At 40.9% G+C, this 23217-nt stretch overlaps 1 protein-coding gene across 1 annotated transcript in view; it reads left to right on the forward strand.

Annotated features, from left to right (window-relative positions):
- Positions 1–1047: 1047 nt before the first annotated feature.
- PIGK (phosphatidylinositol glycan anchor biosynthesis class K) overlaps positions 1048–23217 on the forward strand; it is a 101746-nt gene continuing 79576 nt past the window's right edge. Inside the window, exons 1-8 of the mRNA XM_028733055.2 lie at positions 1048–1185; positions 3366–3419; positions 4024–4115; positions 14603–14738; positions 16724–16835; positions 17981–18077; positions 18873–18990; positions 19678–19788. Of these exons, the coding sequence (XP_028588888.2) occupies positions 1087–1185; positions 3366–3419; positions 4024–4115; positions 14603–14738; positions 16724–16835; positions 17981–18077; positions 18873–18990; positions 19678–19788 (819 nt within the window). The 5' untranslated portion in view covers positions 1048–1086. The remainder of the gene's footprint in view (positions 1186–3365; positions 3420–4023; positions 4116–14602; positions 14739–16723; positions 16836–17980; positions 18078–18872; positions 18991–19677; positions 19789–23217) is intronic.

The following is a 23217-nucleotide window of genomic DNA, read 5'->3' on the forward strand; positions in this document are numbered from 1 at the left end:
GTTACCTGTAAATAAATAAATAGCTAGCTAGCTAGTTAGCTAGCGGACTTGGTAAAGCTATAGTCAGCTCAATGCCGTCTCCTGTAATGCTTCTGAGATTTGAAATTCCATCAGAGGTTGTGTTTATGTGTTGTTCTTGGCTGTCATCAGTATTCCTCATACAAAACAGACCTTTGGAGACGGATGTGGAAGGTCCACCTTTTTATCTATGCCCTGGCCCCCATAATCTGGTCTGCTGCTTCAAGCGTGGTGAAGGATGTTATCCCATCACTAGATTCCTGACAGCAGGGTGCAGGGAACTGTAGCTCCATGAAGGTAACCTACATTTCCCACGAAAGGTATCCTACATTTCCCCACGAAAAACCCTTAGCGGTTTTCTAATGACTTATGGGGGGGGAAAGAACTATGATAACTTCTGCCTTTCATTAGCTAACTGCACCACCGTTGCCTTCTGATGGGAGCTCTTTTGCTAAGCCTACATTGGATCAGGCTGCAGTACCGTTTCGTTGTGGAATGCTTTGCATCTGCACCAGTGAGCAGGAAATTAGTTTGCTTAAACCCTGTGTGTGTGAGGGAGAAAGAGAGCGAGCGAGAAATCCTTGTCCTAGGCATACAGAGTGACTTTGCGTTTACAGGGCTTTAAGCCTATATACACGTGGGTTTCTAGACAACTACAGCCAACTGAGCCATAAACCCCCCATCCTAGTCGGAAATCGCAATGACCGAGAGTCATTGGAAAAAAGCCACTCTTAGCCGAGCACTGAGGCGAAAGCTGAACCATTTCTCATTATTATTGGGCTTTATAAACAAGAATAATGTTACACAAATAAGTATATGTACCAAGTTTGTTCACGTCATTTGTATATCACAAAAATGGCACAATAAAGATGGAAAAATATCTACAACATATGTTTCATTAGTAGTGGTCAGTGTATGAGTTCTTGGTTTATGAATTGGTCATTTCTCGCACAGACTGATCTGCTACCGGCGGATCTGCTACCGTCGCCACCTTTAAGAGGAGGAGGCGCGGCAAAGCCGGCTGCCTCCAAAGCTCCTCCTTCTTCCTGGTCGTCAGAGCTGCTTAATATGGCTGCCTCCATCGCGCCTCGGTGTAGCCTTCCTGCAGCAATAGTAATAGCTCTTTTGTTGGGTTGCTGTAGTTTAGCGATCGCAGACGGAATCCAGGTACGCGACGGGGGCGAGGGGGGCCGGCTGGCTTGAGCTAGCTGAGCTGAGTTGCGCGGCTGCGCAAGGGATTTGCCCCTGGTTCTTTCCCGTCCCTGACCCTCCTGTTTCATTTAAAGTAGTATTTGAGCTTTCCGTTCCCAGTGTCCCCTCTTTGCTGCTGTGAGTGAGTGACTTTGTGTAACCCAGGAGCCTTTTGCCAGGGATTAAAATCGTTCTTTGAGAAGAAGACGTTAAAAGCGAAATAAAAGCAAGCACAACTTTAGAAGTACAGTAGAAACCTCTGGTTGTGGAAATGCACCTTTGCGGAACAGTTCCTACGCACGCACCAGAGCCAGTTGCAGCAGGGACGGTTCCAGGTTGTGGATCAAGGCTTTGGAGACGTCCTCCAGCCCAGCCTAGTCTTCCCAGCGAGGCATTTTATGAGTAAACAGGTGGGACTGATCATCGCCACACCTTGCCGCCTCAGCTTGTTTGCTCGTCCTCTCTCTCTGGAGGCGCTGCAGGAAGGATGAGGCCTGTTGGACCTCATCCTCACCGCTGCTGTTGCCAGAGGGACAGGGCAGGCATTCAGGTGGGCCAAGGCAAGGGTCAGCCACTCAGTTGCTCATGCTCACCTGTGCAACTCTAAATCTTTTGTACTGTGCCTAAACAAGGAAACATAGCCTTTTCCCCTATGGAAGTTGTTCCAGCCATTCAATCTTCTTTTCTGCATATGTGTAGATATTCATAACAAGGTAAAAACAGCCCTGCCAGATCAGACTTGGGAGTCAATAAAACCAAGCATCCTGTTACTTCCAGAGAGCACGCAAGGAGGGCAGGATGGGAGAATATCTCCCCCACGTTTGTTTACCAATTTTAATAATTTAATTTCTATACTGCCCTTTATCACTTGTTATGCCATGGTGGTTTACAAGCACAGGCACTTGCACGTTAAAACTATAAATGCATGACAAAGCAAATTAAAAGCCTATTGAAATCAAACCAGAACAGACAGACATGTTCCTCAGTTACAGCTGACCAAAACATATTGGCCAATCCAGAACTAAGCCACTTCATTCAGCTGGCAATGAAAAATAGGCAGTGATATCACTAGGCATATGTCTTAGCACCTGGCTTTTGAAGGTATGCTATCTGTGAGTGTGGAGATTCCATATGGCACTGATAACACCTCACCTTTGTCAGTTTAATGCTTTTTGAAACAGTTGGTAAGATAGAGAATGTTTGCACATGCTTGGGGGTATGCCATAAAGGCCAGGATACCTAAAATATTGCCTCATTTCCTACATATCCAATCAAACACTGTGCTTTACAGGAGAGGGCATCCTGCAGATACTAGCTTATAAGGAGGCCTGCTCCGCACAGTGTTGGAATTGGGCCTTTAGTGTGGTGGATATCTTGGAATTGCCCAAGTTACATGTCAGACAGGCTTTTTGGAGGTCTGTGGGACTTGCAACAGCCCTTCTGTGTAGAGATATCCCAGTTGGTGTCTGTATTTGATTTGAAATAGTTTTTATGGATGTAATGGTCTGTAACTGATTTTATATATGAAATTGTTTTATATATGTTTTTATTGTGTTGTGGAATTGCTTCAAGATGCTTCTTAGGAAGTGATTCATATATGAAATAGGAATAATAATAGCAGCAACCTGTGTGAGAGTCGTCCTCATATTAACACTTGCTGTGTGAAACATAGTCATGTGTAATTGAGCAATGCCTATTGAGAACAATTGAAGGCACCTGTGGAGACAGGCCGAGAAAGCTGGAGGGAACCATAGGCACACTGAGGCAGGAGCAATGACTTATTTTTCTGCTTATTGTCCAGTTTTCTCCTCCAAGCCTAAAACAACCTAATTTCCACAGTGAATATATTTTGTAGTCTGGCAGTAAGCATCTTCAGGTCTGGCCCAGTTTAAAATAGGTAAATTGGCTTGTGAATCAAACTGGCTTCCTACTTCAGTTCTGCTCAGGTATTTTATTTTGAATCCTGGAACTTCCTATACTGTAGTCCTGTTTGTAAAAATTTGGAGCTACTGTTAGATTTTGCAGCATTCACAGAATTGGTTCTTGTGGCAAACTGCAGTGGCACAAATCCTTCCTGTTTATCAATAAGCAGTCAGCAACAATCGGTGTTCTTGGAAGTTTGTTTCTTGCATTTATTTTGTTTGTTTTCTCTTCAGGATCAAGCAGAACAGTTTTTTAGAAGTGGACATACAAACAACTGGGCAGTTTTGGTAAGTTTCTACATTTTTATCCACTTCCCCATGATCAATGTGCACAAATATTCCAAAATATTACCACTTTGATGGTGTATGGAAATGTTTTTTACTTGCACGTGGGGGTGGAGGGTGGGATAGACGATTGGATCCCATCCCAAAATGTTATATCCACTAAGCTTCTGAAGGGCATAAATAATTCTAATGAAAATATTGTAACTAGTATGAGTCACCATTTGTTTAAAAATAAAACATAATGAGAAAAAATGCCCCTCATATTAGCCTAAACCACAGAACCCAGAGTGGCATGGGAGAATCATGTATTCAGTCTGTATGTGCACATGGGAGAATTGCACACAGAGCAGAGGTTTTTGGGTTTTTTAAGAGTTCTTTTTGCAGCCTCTTGCTACTGAAAACAGAATTTGTTTCTCAGTTCAAAATGAAGCTTGCTGCTGAATCATAAGAAGCATCTGGTGAAAGCTCCAAAGAAACATTTGGCTGCATGCACAGTTCTTCCTTCTGCACTCATATAGTTTTGTGGGGCTATGGCTGTAGAATTAATTCTACTGTTTTCTAACCATAAATATATCCACACATGCTTACTTTTTCCTGACCCTTTTAGGTGTGCACGTCTCGATTCTGGTTTAACTACCGCCATGTGGCCAATACCCTTTCAGTTTACAGAAGTGTCAAGAGACTAGGCATTCCTGATAGGTAAGAAAATATGGAGGTTGTTTACAGCTTTAAAGTACTAAGACAAATGTAAAATTGGGGGGTGAGGGGAGAGAAGGGGTCAGTCTGCCTTCTCAGCAGTGGTGCCCTCCCTGTGGAACGCCCTTCCATCAAATGTCAGGGAGATAAAAGAATTACACAACTTTTAGAAAACACCCCTGAAAATTCCAGATAACATTCCCCCCCCCCCCAGTACCCAGAGAGGCAGGGAAGTTTTTAATGTTTGACATTTTATTATTTTTTGTATTTTGCTGGAAGCCCAGAGTGGCTGGGGAAACCCAGCCAGATGGGTAGGGTATAAACAATAATATTTTTTTTTATTAGGCTCTGATGTTGTCTGCGCCCACCTTGCTTGCTGCTATATGTCCACGGGTGCTAATTATGGTTCATTCTAACCAGGTTTTCTATCATAGTTAGGTTTTGTGAATGGTTAAGATAACAAGTTGCAGTTGTAAGACTAAGGAGATGTTAAGACCGTAGGTCCAACTTATTCCAGGAAGGAGGGAAAACTGGAGGTGTTGATAGCCTGCTTATAATTTATTCGTAATGATTAAAAGATCTTTTGCATTATGTTTGCACTGACCCTTAGTGACCTTCCGGATGCTCAGAATATAGACTTCCAGTTGTTAAATTCCAGCTGATCATCAGCTGAGGTGGCTGTGACTGAAACATGTCGGAGTCTGGATTAAAGGAAAGGCTTTGCGACCCAAGTGTATGGTTTATCTCTCATTTTGTATTGAGTAGGCTGATTTTCAGTCACTTCCAACCTTACATTTCTGGCATAGAATTACAATAGATACGTAGGAATAGGCCATAGATCAAGTATGTAGTTGCTAAATATATGTGGCTATACTTGACTTTAAGTTTTCCAGAAAACACATTGCCTTTTTAGTATGCCTTGATTAAAAAAAGATTTTATCTTAATTAACACATCAAATGATTAATTGGCAAGGTCTTAAACTAAATGGAATGCTTGCTTCTTTTTAACAAAGACATGTTTGCATGTTCAAAGGAGACCAAATAGGTCCCATGTTTTGAAGTGTGTTACTTGCTACAGCTGAATTTCTGAGGCATTCCTACTGAGATCTTTGAAGGTTCAAAGGATTTTCAAAGGCACTGTGTGAAAAGGTGTGATCACTTGAAAATTCCATATAACATTTCCCCCCCCCCCCCAAGAAGGGATTTTTTTTTTGAACCCTACTCTCACCTTTTGGATGATTCTGCTGCCATCTGATTCTCTGCTTTCCCAATTTTAACAGACTATTTGTCAGTTCTTTGCTTCATGTGTATTTCCTTTCAGATGCATTATGTTCCCTTTGTGCTGATTCTGCTAGTACATCTCTTCAGCCAAAAAAATAAACAAAGGACCATGACAGCCATCAATACAATTTGCAGGTGGCTTCATTGTGACATGTCAGCCTGCCAGTCACTACCATATGCATTGTGAAAATGACTTTCTGTGTTGTTTAGAAGGACTAGTGTAGTGTCGTGGGTAAGGATTTGCATTAGGCACTTGGATCCCAATTCAGACCTTATACTAGCTATGAATCCAAATTCAGCTTCCCAGCTGCAAAAACACACGTTTTAAGGGTGTTTTAAGTGCAATATGTAATGTGACACTAGATGGCAATAGTGATCCTTACGGAAAATTCAATTATTTTTTAAAACGGTTTTTAAAAAAGCATTTTCAGAACGGTTTTTATATGTGTGTAAATTCCACCTTTGTTTGGTGTTTTTTTGGTACACCCATTCACACACCCATCTTTCAATAAGAACAGAACTGGGTTAGTGGTCACAGAATTCTGACTGCCTCATGAGAGGAAAAACTAGAAAACGGGATGGAGTGGAGACATACAATGGAATATCCTGGAATACAGTGTTGATTGTTTATTTCTGTTTGCATGTCTTATTATTTCTAGAGTTTACATCTTCCCTGTGTTCTAGCCTGCTGTTTTGAAATTTCTCAGCTCTGGCTGGCTGGTCATTGTTAGAGTCCACAGTCCAGAGATGTTCTTCTATAACATCCACACAAGATGTAGTGGACACCTGCAAACGTCTCAGCATTGACTTCTCAGGTGTTCTCTGCAGAGTTCACCAAACTCTGCTGGCTCCAGAAATCATTTTGAGAATTTGGCGTGGGAGATTTTTGAAGAGCAAATCTTGTTGGAACTGCTTGTGGTGTTTTTCCTTCAAAATGCTCTTGTGGGAAATTCCCAAACTGATTTTTAGCCTCGGTTTTGTCCTTTTAGAGCAGGCTTCCTCAACTTCGGCCCTCCAGATGTTTTTGGCCTACAACTCCCATGATTCCTAGCTAGGAGGACCAGTGGTCAGGGATGATGGGAATTGTAGTTTCAAAACATCTGGAGGGTCAAGTTTGAGGAATCCTGTTTTAGAGTGACCATAAGGTTGCAATTGATGGCCTTGTTTTAATTATGTTAAGAATATTCTCTACATTCCTTGGTAGCAACATGACAGGGTGCTGTTTCTTTAGGAGTGTGGCAGCTAACGTTTTGGTGGAATATAGTACGTTTCTGAGCACGATTCAAAGTGTTGGTGCTGACCTTTAAAGCCCTAAACGGCCTCGGTCCTGTATACCTGAAGGAGCGTCTCCACCCCCATCGTTCAGCCCGGACACTGAGATCCAGCGCCGAGGGCCTTCTGGCGGTTCCCTCATTGCGAGAAGTGAGGCTACAGGGAACCAGACAGAGGGCCTTCTCGGTAGTGGCGCCCGCCCTGTGGAACGCCCTCCCATCAGATGTCAAAGAGATAAATAATTACCTGATATTCAGAAGGCATCTTAAGGCAGCCCTGTTCAGGGAAGTTTTTAATATGTAACGCTGTACTGTTTTTAACACTGATTGGGAGCCGCCCAGAGTGTCTGGGGAAACTCAGCCAGATGGGCGGGGTATAAATAAATTATTATTATTATTATTATTATTATTATTATTATTATTATTATTATATTCTGTTCTAGATGAAATGCTAGTGTCCTGTTACTTCGTCCTGCTTTGTGTACATTTAGAATCCTGCAGTTTGATTCCCTGCCCCAAGGACTTTTCCTCCTCTTCACTCCATCCTCTTAAACCTGTATCCATCGAAAACACAAATCTTATCTTCTTGTTTGCATTACAAAAGTTTGCTACAAAAATAGCCTTTTTTATTACACACTTGCAGTGATGTATAATTAGAGACTTGGGCATTTTTATAAAAACAAACAGTGAGTACTTGGTGGAAGGGGATGGGAAAACTGTCACCTACTTTTTATTGAAAAAAGTATACCAAAGCTCCAAAAGGGCTTTCATATTCGTGTGTGTGTGTGTGCGCGCACGCGAAAGTAAAATATTTTAGCAGTTCTCAAAAGTGGGAATCAGATTTGAGCCTCCTCTTATATTATTTATTATTGCATTTGTATCCCGTCTTTCCACTTAGGTGCACAAAGTGGTGTTCATGGCTCACCCCTCCCCCATATTATTCTCACAACAATCCTGTGAGGTAGGTTAGGCTGACTGTTGGTGTCTGGCTCGGATCACGCAGTGAGCTTCATGGCCTATTGGGGTTTTGAAACCTGGTCTCCCTGGTCATAGTCCAACACTAGGACTAGGCATGCCTTACAGAAGAAGGTGAGCCCCACTGAACTTGCAGGCTAATAATAATATTTAGGATTGGATTGCAAGAGAAAAGAAAAAGGCAGATGTTGTTATGCTAGAGGACCCTCTCAATTCAAAATGAACGTTCACTATAATAAGTTGTTTCAGGCCTGGCAGCATGAAATATCTCTGTTGACTTCTTCAGAAAGTCACTTTCATCTTGCCTCTCCTCAGCTCACTTGCGTCTCCTTAAGCTTAGGGAGATGCTCCAGTTTTCAGTGTGAATCAGGACATCATGTTGTGCTGTTATCTTCAGTAGTGCTATCCTAGACCTAGAGAAACTTGCAATGCAATGGCCCCAAATTATGAGAGCCGTATTTTAACTGTGTGTGTGTTTTAATGCATTGTAATTTTTTCCTGATGTTATGGTTTTATCCTTTTGTAAACAGCTTTGAGCCTTTTTTATTTTATTTCACAATCAAGTAGTATACATATTTAGTGAAATAAAATCATGTTACAAATACTATTTTTATTTGTTCAGTGTATGTACCGGACTGCCTACTGAAGGAGTCCAGGGCTACAAATACATCATTAATCATAAACATTTTTAAACTACATTTGATTACAGGGTTGCAAGGAACAGTATCTTTTAGTTATCAGATGCCTAGGTGAAGAGGAATGTCTGTGAAATACTCCTGAAAATCTGAGGGAGACAGAGGCACCTCGCCAGGTGGGCATCCCACAAAAGGGATGCTGGGCAGGTTCCTTGATAGCCAGCACTCTGCCCCAAACCATTGTTAGCCAACATTGTGCCTTCCAGATGTTTTTGGACTCCCAACTCTCATCAGCCTGAGCTGGCACGCCTGTGATCAAAAACGATGGGAGTGAAAGTGCAACAGCATCTGAAGAGCACCATGTTATAATACACCCCCTATGGAATATCCTATTTCAAGGTTTGCATTCATCTGTATTCAAGGAAGTTTGTGAAGACACCCTGCTTCAAAAACAGCCTTTCCCTCAGGTGGCTGTCAGTGCAGTTTGTTTCCTCTTTCAGCAGCTAGCTGCCAATTTTTAAGTCGTGTTTTAATTTTCTGTCTTTTAGTCGAAAAGATGGGATGTAAAATAAAAAAGAAGAATCATCCTTTGGCTTTGAGAAATACGCCAACTTAACATTTTCAGTAAGGCTGAAATAATTAATTGGATTAGCTAGTAAATCCACCCCTGCCAGATTGAAAAATGTGGGTATTAGTTGGAACTCCCTCCCCAGGAAGGATTATTTGTTAATGATGTCCAAACCGGAATGTCACAGGAGTGTTTCTGTTGTGAAGGTTATCAGATGGTGGCACAAGAAGTGTTACGTGACCAGGTGATCTGGCCCTAGCCAAAAACATTCTCGTAATGGCTTGTGTATTCTTTCAGCCTGGTTGTTTGCAAGTACAGCTGAAGTGGGATGAGGAAAACACTAATTCTGGATTGATTAATCCAGAAAACAATGACATAATTGTGTGCATAAAGCGTAAGATGATTTTCTGAACAATAAGTTCTATAACTGTTGGCTCATTAACACATTACATTGTCTGAAATCGTCTTCTGTGTTGAAATATTGTAGTAATCATTTTAATAGGTTAATTAGTTAAAAGAACAATCATTAATTTTTTCCCTTTTAAATGTAATTGGATGAGATCCTTAATTATGAAACATTGTTTAGTCCAGTCCAATTCCCAGATTGCAGATATTGGCAGCCCAGTACTAGCTCTAAGCAGTGACATACACGTGGGTGTTTCAAAAGGCTGGATTCTCTTCTTAAACTAGGATTCTTCTTGTGTGTGCGAACACTTCTGGTGCACCCCATGTGGTAAGATTTTTGAGTTTTGGTGTGCCCTGAAGACGCTGCCTTGCACTTTAGAACTCTGAGTCAATCAGAGATTGAAATGACTGCGCCATCTGGAAAATGAACATGAAAATTTGGCCAAAGTAGCAATAACATTCAAAATCAGTATGATAAAAGCGTATTGTTGGCCAACATTTAGAGGTGTTAATTAATTTTTTGGTCTTGCTTGCGAAGGCAACTTCCAGACATTGACCTCCGTCCAACCTGGCATCTGCATGTAGTGATAAGCTTCATAGTTGGCTTGCTCAAATTATGTGGTTATAAAAAATATAGGATCTTTTTTGGGAGAGGCTAATTTTGCCCCTTTCTATTTGTATCTGCATATTTTATCTCATTAGCATAGATTCCATGCTATTTATGCGGAGCTATAATGAGAGTTGAGTGTTCCTGGCCTCTCCATTTTTTAATTTCTTTTTTTAAAAAAAGGAAATATATGGAAACTGAGCATATTGGAGGCTTATGTATGAGTTATTATTTTGAAACATGAAAGCTTTATCACATTTATCATTTTCCTGCTCTGAGAACAGCTTACTGTGCTTAAGTAGTTATGTTTTTGGAGGGGAAATAATGTAGAGTTTCAATATATCTTTCTGTGGAAAGTTATTAGGGAGTTAATAACTGTGACTGTATTGATTATCTGTGCATTTTTGAGATCAGAAAGGAAAGGCTCTATTAGAATATGTAAAGTGAAGCAGATGCATATATTTCATTCATTCATATATATAGAAATAGAAATATATAAATTTTAGTCATAATTTAATCATACAAATATAGTGAGCAAATAGTAACTTGGATCCAATGCTGTCTGTTTTGAGAAGAAAGTTGCTTTCCTTTCTGTTTATTTTTCTTGACTTCTCCCCTCCCACTGCTGTAGCTTTGTATGCATGTATGTATGTATGATGTATGTATGTATTTATTTTCTATACTGCCCTATACCCAAAGGTCTCCCCCCTTCAACTTCCCGTTTGTGTGTGTGTCCCAGCCCCAATGGGTGCCTTTTTAGTGGTGCTGTAGTGGAGAGGAGAGGCTGGCAAACCAATGCTTAATGAGCAGAGTTCTGTCCACATGTATTAAGGTTCAAGCTTTTGTCTAGAATATGTCTCATGTCTAGAATCTTATCACCAACCACAGTGCATATTCAGAAAGCAATAGGTCCGAAGCTAGTTCTTGATGACAGCAAGGCTTGTGTAATGGTTCTAGGGGTTACTCGTGCGTAAGCCGGTACAAACACCTGGCTGGGTTGCCTGAGTGAACCTTTTCTGTCCGGACAGCCACTCTCTCGTGGCTGTCTCAATCGCTGGCAGCATCCGTCAGTGGGCGTTTCTTAAACTACTTCCAGCAAAGAAGCTCTTTGACGCCTAGTCTCCTCCTACTCTCTCGGCGCGAAAGCCTTCTGCGCAAGGAGCGCATAGGCAGCGGAGGACCTCTACTCTCCCCACTGGTCCCCGGCAAGGAGTCATGGGACCGCCTCGCTGCTTCCCCCATCTGCCCCCCTTCTCCACTGGTGCTACGCTGATTCTCTTCCCCAGAAGATGGGCTGCCTCTCCCACTCCCGGGACGCTCTCTGGAATCCCTCTGGATTTTGCTCTCTCCCTCCGGCACTGATGGCAGTTCCCTGACAGCTTGCTAACTAAACAACACATTGTCATGGTCTAGTGGCTATATTCAGGCCCATATATCATTGCAAAAAGAAAAAGGTATTTATCGTACATTTGTGAGGTAGGTTGCGAGGTCTAGCAGAGGAAACCCTTCCTACTTCCATGACTGTTCCACATCCAAAGTAGTGACTAAGCAAAGCTTTTCCTTCATGCAAGCCAATAAACACAAAGTAAAATAAAACACTGCCCCGAGTCTGGACAACTTTATGATCTTGCCCAGTCCTCTTTGTTTTAGATGGCCTTTTGCTTCCTTTTTTCAATCTGATAGCCTGACTGAGGAGCCATTAACAAGGCATAAGAAACTAGAACACAACACAGACTGAGTACAAGCCAACAGATACAGTGCCTGAAATTAATGGCAGATTCCAAAGCAGATAAAAGATCACATTTGTTTATTTTATTTGTTCAAAGTTCTTTTTAAAAATATCTTGCTCTTTAGCAAGAAAGAAACACAGACCATTAAAAAACAAAAGCAGCCCTTGCCCCTTGGGCTTTACAATCTAAAAAGACAGGACGAAAAGGGAAATGGCTTGGGAGGGAGGAGGAACTAAGCAAACTCAAGTTGTTTGCAGGTTTTTCTGATGACCAGTGCAAGTGGAAAAGTTCAGGAGAGGAGGCACAAAAAGTTTCTGGTTTCTCGCTGTGATGAAGGAGTGGTCCTGAATCCCTCCTCCTCCCTCCTCCAGTACAACCTGATGTAATGGCTGCTGCCAGGTTGCAGTTGATGGGAGCAGAACCTGACCAAAGATGTCTCTTTGTGTGTGTGTGGCAGTGTTAAGTCCACAAATCACTTACTTGTCATCAGGAACCAAAGATAAATTCAACCTGTATTTACTTTTTGTAAACAGGACATCAGGTATGTGCGATAAGCAATAGCAATACTGTTCTTTAACAATATAATTTGTTAGGATTGTTGAAAGTGTTTTTTATTATTATTACTTAAGAAAAAAGACTTTCCACCTGAAGAAATGCATGGTTTTTTAGAGCTTCAAAAGAAAACCTGTCTTGTCATTTATCCATAAAAGCAGTTAGGAAAATGATTTTTAGTTACAAACAAGCTTTTTGCTTGTTGACACACCGCATTGTGCTCCCACTTTCCAGAGTATGTATTCCTCCCCTTCTGTTATGCAACACAGCAGAATAAAATTAGATTGCATCTAATCATTGGGAATATATTCAGTACAATGATAATGGCTGTTCTTTGGTAGATAATAGGATGGTACATTGTTGGACATGTCTTTCAGCATAATAAATTCCACGTTATCAGACTTAAATTATTTCCCTAATTGCAAAGTCCCCAGTATGTTTAGCAATGTCATACTTCAGGAACAATCCCACCCAAATTTATGAACATCTGCAAGTTCCCTTTTCTGAGTGTTGTGCACATCCAAAAGCATTCAAGTGGCACCAAGTTGCATAGAGTTGTAATTTGCATATGTCAATCATTCTTAATGATCACTTAGTCGGGGGGGGGGGAGTCTGCAAGGTTGGCCATTTGCCAGATAGCTTCCCTTAGACCAGACAATGCTTTTGGGGGTTATGGTATGGTGGCAGGTGGGAGACAATTAGTTCTAGTTGTGTCCCAATCCTCCTGCTGAGGAGGCAGAACGTCTGTGGGGAGACGGGTTAGGTAGGGCAGTGCCCCATTTACCCTAATGGAGCAGCCTCCATAATGGTAGTTACCTCTTTTGAGTAAGAACCAACATTCCCAGCTCTACCCAGTGAAGGGGAAAAAAATCATCCTGGGATCTTTGGCACATAAAGCAGATGCCCTACTTTTCTAAATTTTCCAAGTCCCTTAAACTGCTTTTGGTTAGAAGGAAGGGAATGGGGATGATGGTTTGTGTTGTTGTTGTTGTTGTTGTTGTTGTTGTTGTTGTTGTTGTTTTGTTTTGTTTTAAGGTTTGAATTTAAAATGGAAATAAAACAATTTTCAGGATAACTACCTAATGCATACCATAATAGAATTACAGTGGTACCTCGAGTTACATACGCTTCAGGTTACAAACGCTTCAGGTTACAGACTCCGCTGACCCAGAAATAGTACCTCAAGTTAAGGACTTTGCTTCAGGATGAGAACAGAAATCGTGCTCCGGTGGCAACGGGAGGCCCCATTAGCTAAAGTGGTGCTTCAGGTTAACAACAGTTTCAGGTTAAGAACAGACCTCCGGAACGAATTAAGTATGTAACCAGAGGTACCACTTGATTTCACATATGTCATGGGAGAATAGCTGTTTTCTGAATTTTTGTAAGTGAAAGATGTCACAAACGGAAAGGATTGCACATCATAGCTGTTGCCTGATAGAAGCAGGGGGAATAGAGGATAATTATGTACAATGATTTGTATTTAAGACAAGTTGAACTGAAACAAACAGGAGGCAGTGTCTGACTACATCAGAATACTGGGCAGAATTCACCTAACCGGCCGCCCATCAGTGGAAGGCCTTGCTCACGGACTGAGCTTTTCTCATTCTTCTCTCCCTGCTCTCCGAAATTGGCTCCTCAGTTCCATGTGTGGGTGGAGGATAGGGGATCGTTCTGTCTGGCAAGCTGGAAGGCTTGTGCAGAGAAAATGATGGGAAGAATGCAATGCTGAATTCCACCCGCTGGAGTTAGTTGTGACTAACAAGTCCATTGGTTTAAATGAGCCTACTTGGAGTAGGAGTAGCCCGTTACCATGCAGGGACCTGAATGTACATTTTGTGGCCAGCAGGGACATGTGCTTTGGTTTCCTTGTTCATTCCTGACACTATTTGAGAAATGTAAATCTGGTTAGTCTGTCCATCTAAAAGGAGCAGCCGGGGATTTAATCCAGAGCCTTAAGCATGCAGAGCCAATGCTCCACCGCTGAGTTTTGTTTCCTGCTTGTGTTGGTACTGCGCTAATGATACTGCAGTGACTAAGAAAGACAAGACCAATAGGCAGAACAAACGGAACTGATTGATCTGCACAGATTCATTTTCAGGGTGACCCAGCACCTGTTTGCATTTGAAACAATTTCTAAACTGCCTTTAGTTTTTGTGGATTGAAATGGAACTGAGCACCTTGTCCTTTGTTGTCGAAATAACATTACCCTTATTAAATTCTTAATGTTGTTTTTGGTTCTCTATGTGTGTCTGCTTAGTCACAAAATAGTCTTGCATATAAAGCAGGATTTAAAAACCGATAAGTTGCCTTTCAAAGCAGGCAGTTTGCACTTTGAATTTTTAACAGCTAAAGTGCATTTGATGGGTGTTTCAATTATTGACAGTGGTTTTTTGTTGCAACCACCTTGTGCAGTTTAACAACATGTATGACTTGGCCATAACTAAAATTCTTTTATTTTTCCACCAGCCATATAGTCTTGATGCTGGCAGATGATATGGCATGCAACCCACGAAATCCAAGCCCAGCTACTGTTTTTAGTCACAAAAACATGGAACTGAATGTCTATGGAGATGACGTGGAAGTGGATTACCGAAGCTATGAGGTAAAGTATGAAGAAAATCCTGAATTGAGTGTTTGCCAACTTGGTGAAGTGGGACACACTAATAGGTTGAGGAGGACATGTGTGTACTGATAGTCTGCCTGCTCAAAGGGTGGGAGGTCCGTTTGTGTCAAGAAACTAGAGGGAATTATTTCTAGAGCCACTAGGTATGTGTTGAAATAAAGTTCTACCATTTGGTCCCCCAAAATCTTGAACCACTGCTTCAGGAACTATCAACAGTATTACCAATATGTGATACTGGAAAGTAACAGTTCTGTTATCTTGCATGGCAGCATTGCTTTGTTGAAAATCTATAAAACTTTATTAATGATTGGGGTTTTTTTAGTGCTTAGAACAAGTAGCATTTCTAAGTATTATTTTACACTGACATTTGAACTGTGTCTATTAAACTTTGCTAACATTTCCTAACATAACGGAGGTAATAGAGCTTGAGAATGAAGCATGGGTTTCCCAAGGCCATATTATACCAATTTTGAAAACAAGTCTTCCAAGATTGCTAACCCACATATACCAGTGCTAGTTGCTTTGCCATTTTAATGGCTTGAAAAGAGAGATGGTGGGGGAGTCTGCTTTCTGGCTGTTTACAAATGCTTGTCACTTGGAATTGATTGTCTTCATCTTAGCTGACCAGGCAGGTGTAAATTTCATAATCCTGTAATTGTATTTGGAATAATAAAAAAGCCTAAAGGCTTTAAAATACATTTTGTGTGTTTTAGAATTGGAGGCCTAGATTATAATTATTTTCATTGCTCAAGGAATTCCTCACCAGTGTGAAGTCTTAATGCTGCCTTGGTTCGAGGCAGGGGGAAGAGAGCTTAGGGAGGAAATAACTCCAAAGTGAATTGGATTTTCTTGCTGAGAATGTGTATATTCTTGAGCTGCAGAGCCATTCTTCAACATAATGAGCAAGTTGGAGATTATTCAAACTCTCATACAAAATGAGGGGGTTATTTAGTAATGAGAGTACTTTAGGCACTTCATGAGCTCTGATAACAAAATGTTTTAGCACACCAAATCACTCTGGACAATTGAAAAGTTAATCAATGGGGCGGGTATGTCTTTGGTGTTTTCAGGTTCCTCAAGGAAATGAGATGTTGGGCTTCCCACTGTTTATAATTGGGCACAGGTATAAAGTTTTGACCTCAGGCGTATCTCTTAGAGGAATTGAGTACATGGCAGCTGCAATAATTTGCAGGCTTCCAAGCAAGCAGCAGAGCAAGCTCCCTATTGTTGCCTGGATTAAACAATAATATTTCTGTCGGGGGAGGGGGAAAAGAAGATTTCATGTCTGCCAATCGGACTTCTCAGAAGAGAATATGTTATCTCTCACTGTGTTCAGATTTTGGGTTTAGTTAAACAGCCGTCATGAGCCTGATTCATGTGAACATTTTCTGAGCCTTCTGAATCTGTATACAAACATAGCAGATTAAGGGTTTTTTTTGTAAGTTTCGCTGCCCCCCCCATCCCCCCAAATTGCTGGCCAGATGGACAATCTCTGATCAAACGTTTCTACCACAAGAATCTTATTTTCTTTCAGCCTCTGAGGGATTGTAAGTCTCGAAATATATTTATTAACATTTTGCCATGGTAACGCATAGTAACGTTGCTTGGTAAGCAGATACGCAAGTCGTTCCACATAGATAACGCCATACAGTGTGACAGGTGTTTAAATCAATGAAGGCACATTAGGAAGACTGAAATGGTGGTAGCCATGTACTAGATTTCATGTGCTTCAGCTGTAAACTTTATTATTCTTCAGTGATAAAAAGTTTTGAATTTTATGAAGAAGAAATTGCACGATGGGGGATTGTGAGGCCTGGTGTTGCAGTCAAATCTACTGATCTATTAATGAACCCTCCTAGGCATTAGTGGCTGTTTTATATAACAACACGCCTTTGGGAGGTGGGGTATGCATTCAAATGCAGGGTATAAGATAGTTAGAAAGGATGATGATCTTCTGTGTTTAGGTTACTGTGGAAAATTTTCTGCGAGTATTAACAGGCAGAATCCCAGCCAGCGCACCTCGCTCAAAGCGTCTGCTTTCTGACGACAGAAGCAATATTCTTATATATATGACAGGTAATTGTATTTCCTTCAACATTTTGCATTGTGATCTTTGCACTGAACATATTTAGAGCAATGCCTGTCAGAGAGGTCTGTTCCATTCAGAGCAGAATACTTCACCTTGCTGAATGGCTTTTCTTGCAGTAGGTTTGCTAGAGTTATGAGAGCGAATGGTTATATCAAACTAATTGCAAAATAAATCAATTCAAGTCATATGCTGAACATACCAAAAAAAGTCTATTTAGGGGACATTACCAGAATGATGATTTTAATGCTCTTCCTGTTAAGTACAGAGGACCACATTTAGCTTGTATCCATGAGTCAGAAAGAAAGCCATTGTGTAATTTGTGTAACTGCAATGTATGTGATGTATACCAGGGCCCACAGCTGGGGTGATACACTAGTGACTTTTTGAAATTGGTCAGTTTAATTGTGAAGAGACAATGAGTGAATTCCTCAGATCTTGAACAAAATTAGAGTTCTCCTGAACTTCTTCCTTCAACAATGAATTTCTTCTTTGTAACTACTAAGCACCCTTTTCAGCTTCCATCCAGTTATACAGTCACCATGCCCTCCTATTCTGCAGCCCAACTTTGTATCCCGATTTTCATCTCTACTTCCTTCCCCTCTCCTCTTCCTCCACTTTCTCAACTCTCCCTTGCATTCAGACTACCCCACATGTCTATTCCTCCGCTCCTGTTGCACATCCTGTTTTCATGCAAATCTATGTGGCACTGCATATCCTGTGGTGACTGCATGACAACACTCTTACATTTTTACTATATGTAAGAAGATATGTCGTCTCCCCATTTTCAAGAACTAGAGATCTTTCTAGTATTGAGGAGTTTGTTATGCTACACCTTCACTGGTTAGACTGGGGAAGAGGAACTCGCAGTTCAAGAGGAAATTTGTGTGTCTCATGAAAGAAAAATAGTGGTCTAGACAAAAGGGAATGGTTTATACAGATATGATACTGTTAAAGCCTACTCAGTCTCAGCTTGCTGAGGCTGAACTCTGGTGCTTCTTGAATTGTTTCTTTCTTCTCTACCTTTTATCTCCATAATGAATTCTTCATGATGAATGACTAAGAAAGCGTATTTACGTGATGCTGCTTTAGCTTTTAGAACATGTCAATTTAATTTATGCTTTTTCCTCCCAAGGTCATGGTGGGAATGGTTTCTTGAAATTTCAGGATTCTGAAGAAATCACAAATGTAGAGCTTGCAGATGCCTTTGAACAAATGTGGCAGAAAAGGAGGTAAACTTTTGCTCTCTCATTTCTGAATAAATGATGCACATTCATTTTTACTATCTCCAGTTTTCCTAGAGGCAATTGCCTAACAGTCTGTTTACAACCTTATGAAAATGAATAGAGGCATACTAATTTTTAATGAATCCAGTCATTATTCCCTTTAGGTTTCTTCTATTTGATCTTATTGGATCAGGAATGAACTCATGGGGCTGTGAACACATTACAATGGAACTTCTCTTAAGCAGAAACTAGCAGTGCTGTGTGTGTGTGTGCGCGCGCACACACACACACACATATACATATATACATGGCACTGCTAGTATACAAATACATTATATCTATCTATCTATCTATATCTATCTATCATCTATCTATCATCTATCTATCTATCATCTATCTATCTATTTATCTGTATGTATGTATGTATGTATGTATAGTACACACACACACATTAAAAACCATCCCATTTTGCTAGTTTTTTCAGGACATGAACAGTGAAATCCTATACATGTCTGTATAGAACTAAGTGGTGCTATTTTTCTAGAAAAAGAGGTGCCAGAACTCACCATGACCGCCTCCCTCTTTCTCTTAGAAATCACAATGGCGCCCATCTGAGAGTTGCCGGAACTGAGTTGCAGAAAATTCCTACTGAAAAAAAGCCCTAGAACTAACTCTGGGATAGGATTGAAATCTTTGATGGCTCCTAATCAAAAGTGTTGATGACCTTTAGGAGCCATAGGAATAATGGCCATCATTTATTTTAAAAAATGGTAGACACAAAATGTATTTGTTTTCTTCCAGGTATAATGAGTTGCTGTTTATCATTGATACGTGCCAAGGTGCATCCATGTATGAACGATTTTATTCTCCCAATATAATGGCTTTGGCTAGTAGCCAAGTTGGAGAAGACTCACTTTCAGTAAGTGTATAGCTTTAATTGTATTAGTTAATAATATATGGATGCTGGAGGTTTGGAATTCTGTAATGAAAATCTCTGCCCTTTAACAGATTTGGTGCTTTAAACAAATGCTACTGTATAAACAAGTCTGCCTGAATGTATTCAGTAGAAGATATTGTTCCTCTGGCACATGTTTTGCATCTAATTTGGGGGTTTTTTAGATACAGAGAGCAATACTGTAGAGAAATGAAGGCTAGCATGTGGAATGATAAATGAGTTTAAACAGAAAGTAGGACTATGACATGGTTGGTGGACGAAATTGTGGGAGTAGGCGGAGGGCATTTATTTGATCAGTGGCAGCATTTCCAAGATACTTTTTTTGTTGGGGCCTTCAACTTCCGTCAGCATGACCAACGGACAACGATGATGGGAGTTGTAATTCAAAACATCTTGTGGGCAGCAGGTTGGAGAAGCTGTTCTAAGCAATTGGGCAGCACATCATAGTAGAAGAAGCAATTTTTTTTAAAAAAATGGATTCTCACAATGGCTTTTTAATGATTAGTTATTGTATTTTGGATAATTAGACTGTCCACAGAGGGTAACTTACAAGCATGCAATCGATGTGGGGCTTTTCACCTCAGTCCTTAGTGCTGAATACGATTGTCACTGAATGTGCTTCACAAAAATTTCTGTGCTTTGATTTTTAAGCATCAACCAGATCTTGGGATTGGAGTTCATTTGATGGACAGATACACATTTTATGTCTTGGAGTTCTTGGAAGAAATCCATCCAGCGAGCCAGACCAATATGAATGACCTTGTAAGTACTAGTTAACTGGCTTTATCAAGTGGTTTCTACCACAACTTTTGCAAGGCTGCTGCATTTAATTAATATAACCCTATTTTTACAACAACCTGTTTCCCAGCCTGGATGAGATTATTCATATTTTTTTTAGTTGTGAGATTGAGAATCAGACTTGCCCAAGCTTACCTGATTTAGCTTTCAATCTAACATTTTATATACTGCACAATTAAAGAAACTAATTCCATTAAGCCATTGAATCTTGGCAATAAAGCTATATTTTGATTTAATGCCATTAAACACTGAAGTTTTGCAAGCCATTGGTCCACTATATGCAATGCTGCCTTTCAGTTTAATTATTGTAAAAACGAGTAACTTGAGCTAAGCTTCAGAGCTGTTGTTTCAGTTCCTGGACTCAGTGGAAATTCTTATTAACCCTATCTGCAGTTATGTTTGCTGCCAATAAAAGCTAATCACAGCTTGGAAAAGGGGCCACAGATCCATTTTTTGGGGGGGGGCATGCTTTTCATGTAGAGGATCCCTGCTTTAATCCCTGTCATCTCCAACAGGATCAGATAGAAGGTGGTAAGAAAGACCTCTGCTGGAGAGCTGCTTCCTGTCAGTATAGGCAGTATTAGAAAGGTTGGACAAAAAGCCTTCAGGGAGCTTCATAAGTAGGGCAGAATTAACAGTGCAGTCCCAAGCATGTTTACTCAGAAACAAGTCCCTCCTGAGTTCAGTAGGACTTAATCTGTAATTATCCAGTATATGTCCTACTTGGAAGAGACCCATTGAAATCAGTTTACTTAAGTTAATCAGGATTTCAGTGGGTCTTCACTCAGTACAACTTATTCAGATACAGTACTACCCTAAGGCTATACCAGCTACTGATATTTATTTAAAAAATCAAGACTAAAAAATCTGCTAGGCAGTCACATCATAGCCGATTAGTAGAGGCCATTCTTAACGTCTGATTTATGGAGCCCAAGTGCAATGACACATTGGTGCCTTCTGCATGTGTTCGGAGACACTGATGAGACAAGTTGACCTGCATATGCTGAAAAACTTCAATTGATGCTGTTGGGATGGGCAGTCAAGTCTCGGTCCTAGTGCTGTTTTTTCTAACATGATCCAAACGCATGAAACGAGGCTAAAAAAATAGGCACTAAAATGAGATACTCTGCTTCCTTTGTTTGTAGTCAGCTATGTCCTACTCAGAGTAGACCCACTAAAAAATAAGGAACCTAAGTTAATCCTGTCTATTAATTTAAATGGGTCTCCTCTGAGTAGGACTAGCATTGCATACCTTAAAAGTAACCTGACTGCATAAGTATAATCAGATTATATGGTACAGCAATGGAAGAGAGCAAAATGCGCATCCCAGTGGATTGGGTATAACATGCCTCAAATACCTTGCATATAATGTAGCCTCTCTTGAGTGAGAGATTTTGAAGCCTATGTAATGCATTTATATCCTGTCTTGCAGATTCTAGAGATGGGTTTTAGTTTACATTAAGGGTTACTGGCATGCTCTTTTAAAAGATACGAATTGTGGAGTGGATATATAATATTTGATTATTTTGATAATAGAATGCACAGCTGTTTGAAAGAATTTACCATCATTTTGTCTATGGAGATTGGTGCAGTATTACTGTTCAATAAGATGGCATTAATTTTGCAATAAGCAGCCCACGCTGACAGGTTTGGTAGTGACACAGAACAGAGGCAGTGACTAATTCTCAGCCTTCTTACTACAGAGAGGACAAAGCTTTTTATTTTTAAATTGCAGCCAAATGCTATCTTAACAAGGCACAAGTATGGGATATAAAGAATCTTGAGTACAAGCCCAAGTAGCACAATACTAAGTTGATCTTGCAATTTTGATCAGATTGGCTGCTATACTTTGTAGTCTGTGGAATTCATAGTCTGTGGAATTCAGCAGCAGTGAGCAAGTATAATAATAATAATTTTTATTTATACCCCGCCCTTCCCGGCCAAAACCAGGCTCAGAGCGGCTAACAACAAATGTATAACACATTAACATAAAATCAGGCAATTAATTAAAATACATCTTAAAATCAGATCAGGATCAGAATAAAATCCAATCAGATGGCAACCCACAGATTAGTTTGTGCTGAACTTATATGAGCCTGTGAGAAGAATTGGGAGGCTACTTTCATGCAAGTTCTTATAAAAGGGGAGAGGGAGTCAGACTGAACCCCAACCAAAGGCCTGGCGGAACAGCTCCATCTTGCAGGCCCTGCAGAAAGATGTCAAATCCTGCAGGACCCTGGTCTCTTGTGACAGAGTGTTCCACCAGGCGGGGGCTGGGGCCAGTCTAATCTCCTTAAGGCTCGGGACCTCCAAGATGTTATTATTTGTAGGCCATAAGGTCCTCCATGGGGCATACCAGGAGAGGCAGTCCCGTAGGTACGAGGGTACTAGGCCGTATAGGGCTTTAAAGGTTAAAACCAGCACCTTAAACCTGATCCTGTACTCCACCAGGAGCCAGTGCAGCTGGTATAGCACTGGATGAATGGGATCCCATGGCGAGGACCCCATAAGGAGTCTCACCGTGGCATTCTGCACCCGCTGGAGTTTCTGGGTCAGCTTCAAGGGCAGCCCCATGTAGAGTGAATTACAATAATCAAGCCTGTGAGCTGCCATCTCGAAGGCAGTATGAAAACGATATACCAGTTAGAAATTTTAGTCTGTAACTTGCTGATGGTGGGACAGATTTCCAAGCCGTTTCCTTTCATGGCTTTAAGTTCTATGTTAATTTTTATTTAGGGGAAACTAAGGCTGCAGTGTCATGTGCTCTGGGGTTAGGCTTCACTGAACACAGTAGGACTTCTTTCTAACTACACATGCACAGGGGTTGGTAAACTCTTTGTAAAAGATGGTTTGGCTCCTGCGATCTTGTCCTTTGTGCACACATTCTCTTCTTTCCTTACAAGCCGTCGTTTACTCTTTCGGTACCTAGTAGGGGCAAACCTTTGTTTGCTGTTGCATCAAACCTTGGTTTAAAGCTTTGACATGCAGCAAGCTGAGGAGTGGAGGCGAGTCAAGTGGAGGACATGAAATGGAAGGTTGGAAAATGTGTGGGTAAATTTGGAGACGTGCCCAATTAATTGAGCACTGCAAGCTTTGTTTTGATCCGTTATCATGGCAGCTACCTACCTACTAAGGTAGCTTAGTTATTTTAAGTGACTTGAAGTCACTAAGAAGTGGCACAGAAGTAATTTTAATCTGGGTCAGGGATGGCTAACCTATGGCGTTCCAGATGTTGACTCCAAGTCCCCAGCCAGCATGGCCATTTTTCTTATCAGTTGGGGGTGGGAGAGTAGGAGCTGAACAACATGGTGAAGGCTGAAGGTTAGCCACCCCTGATTTAGGTTAATCTGGGAAATGTGTGCTTGGCTTTGGCATTAAAAGCAGAACAATAGC

This window comes from Podarcis muralis, chromosome 5, assembly GCF_964188315.1.
Source record: "Podarcis muralis chromosome 5, rPodMur119.hap1.1, whole genome shotgun sequence".
Lineage (NCBI taxonomy): Eukaryota > Metazoa > Chordata > Lepidosauria > Squamata > Lacertidae > Podarcis > Podarcis muralis.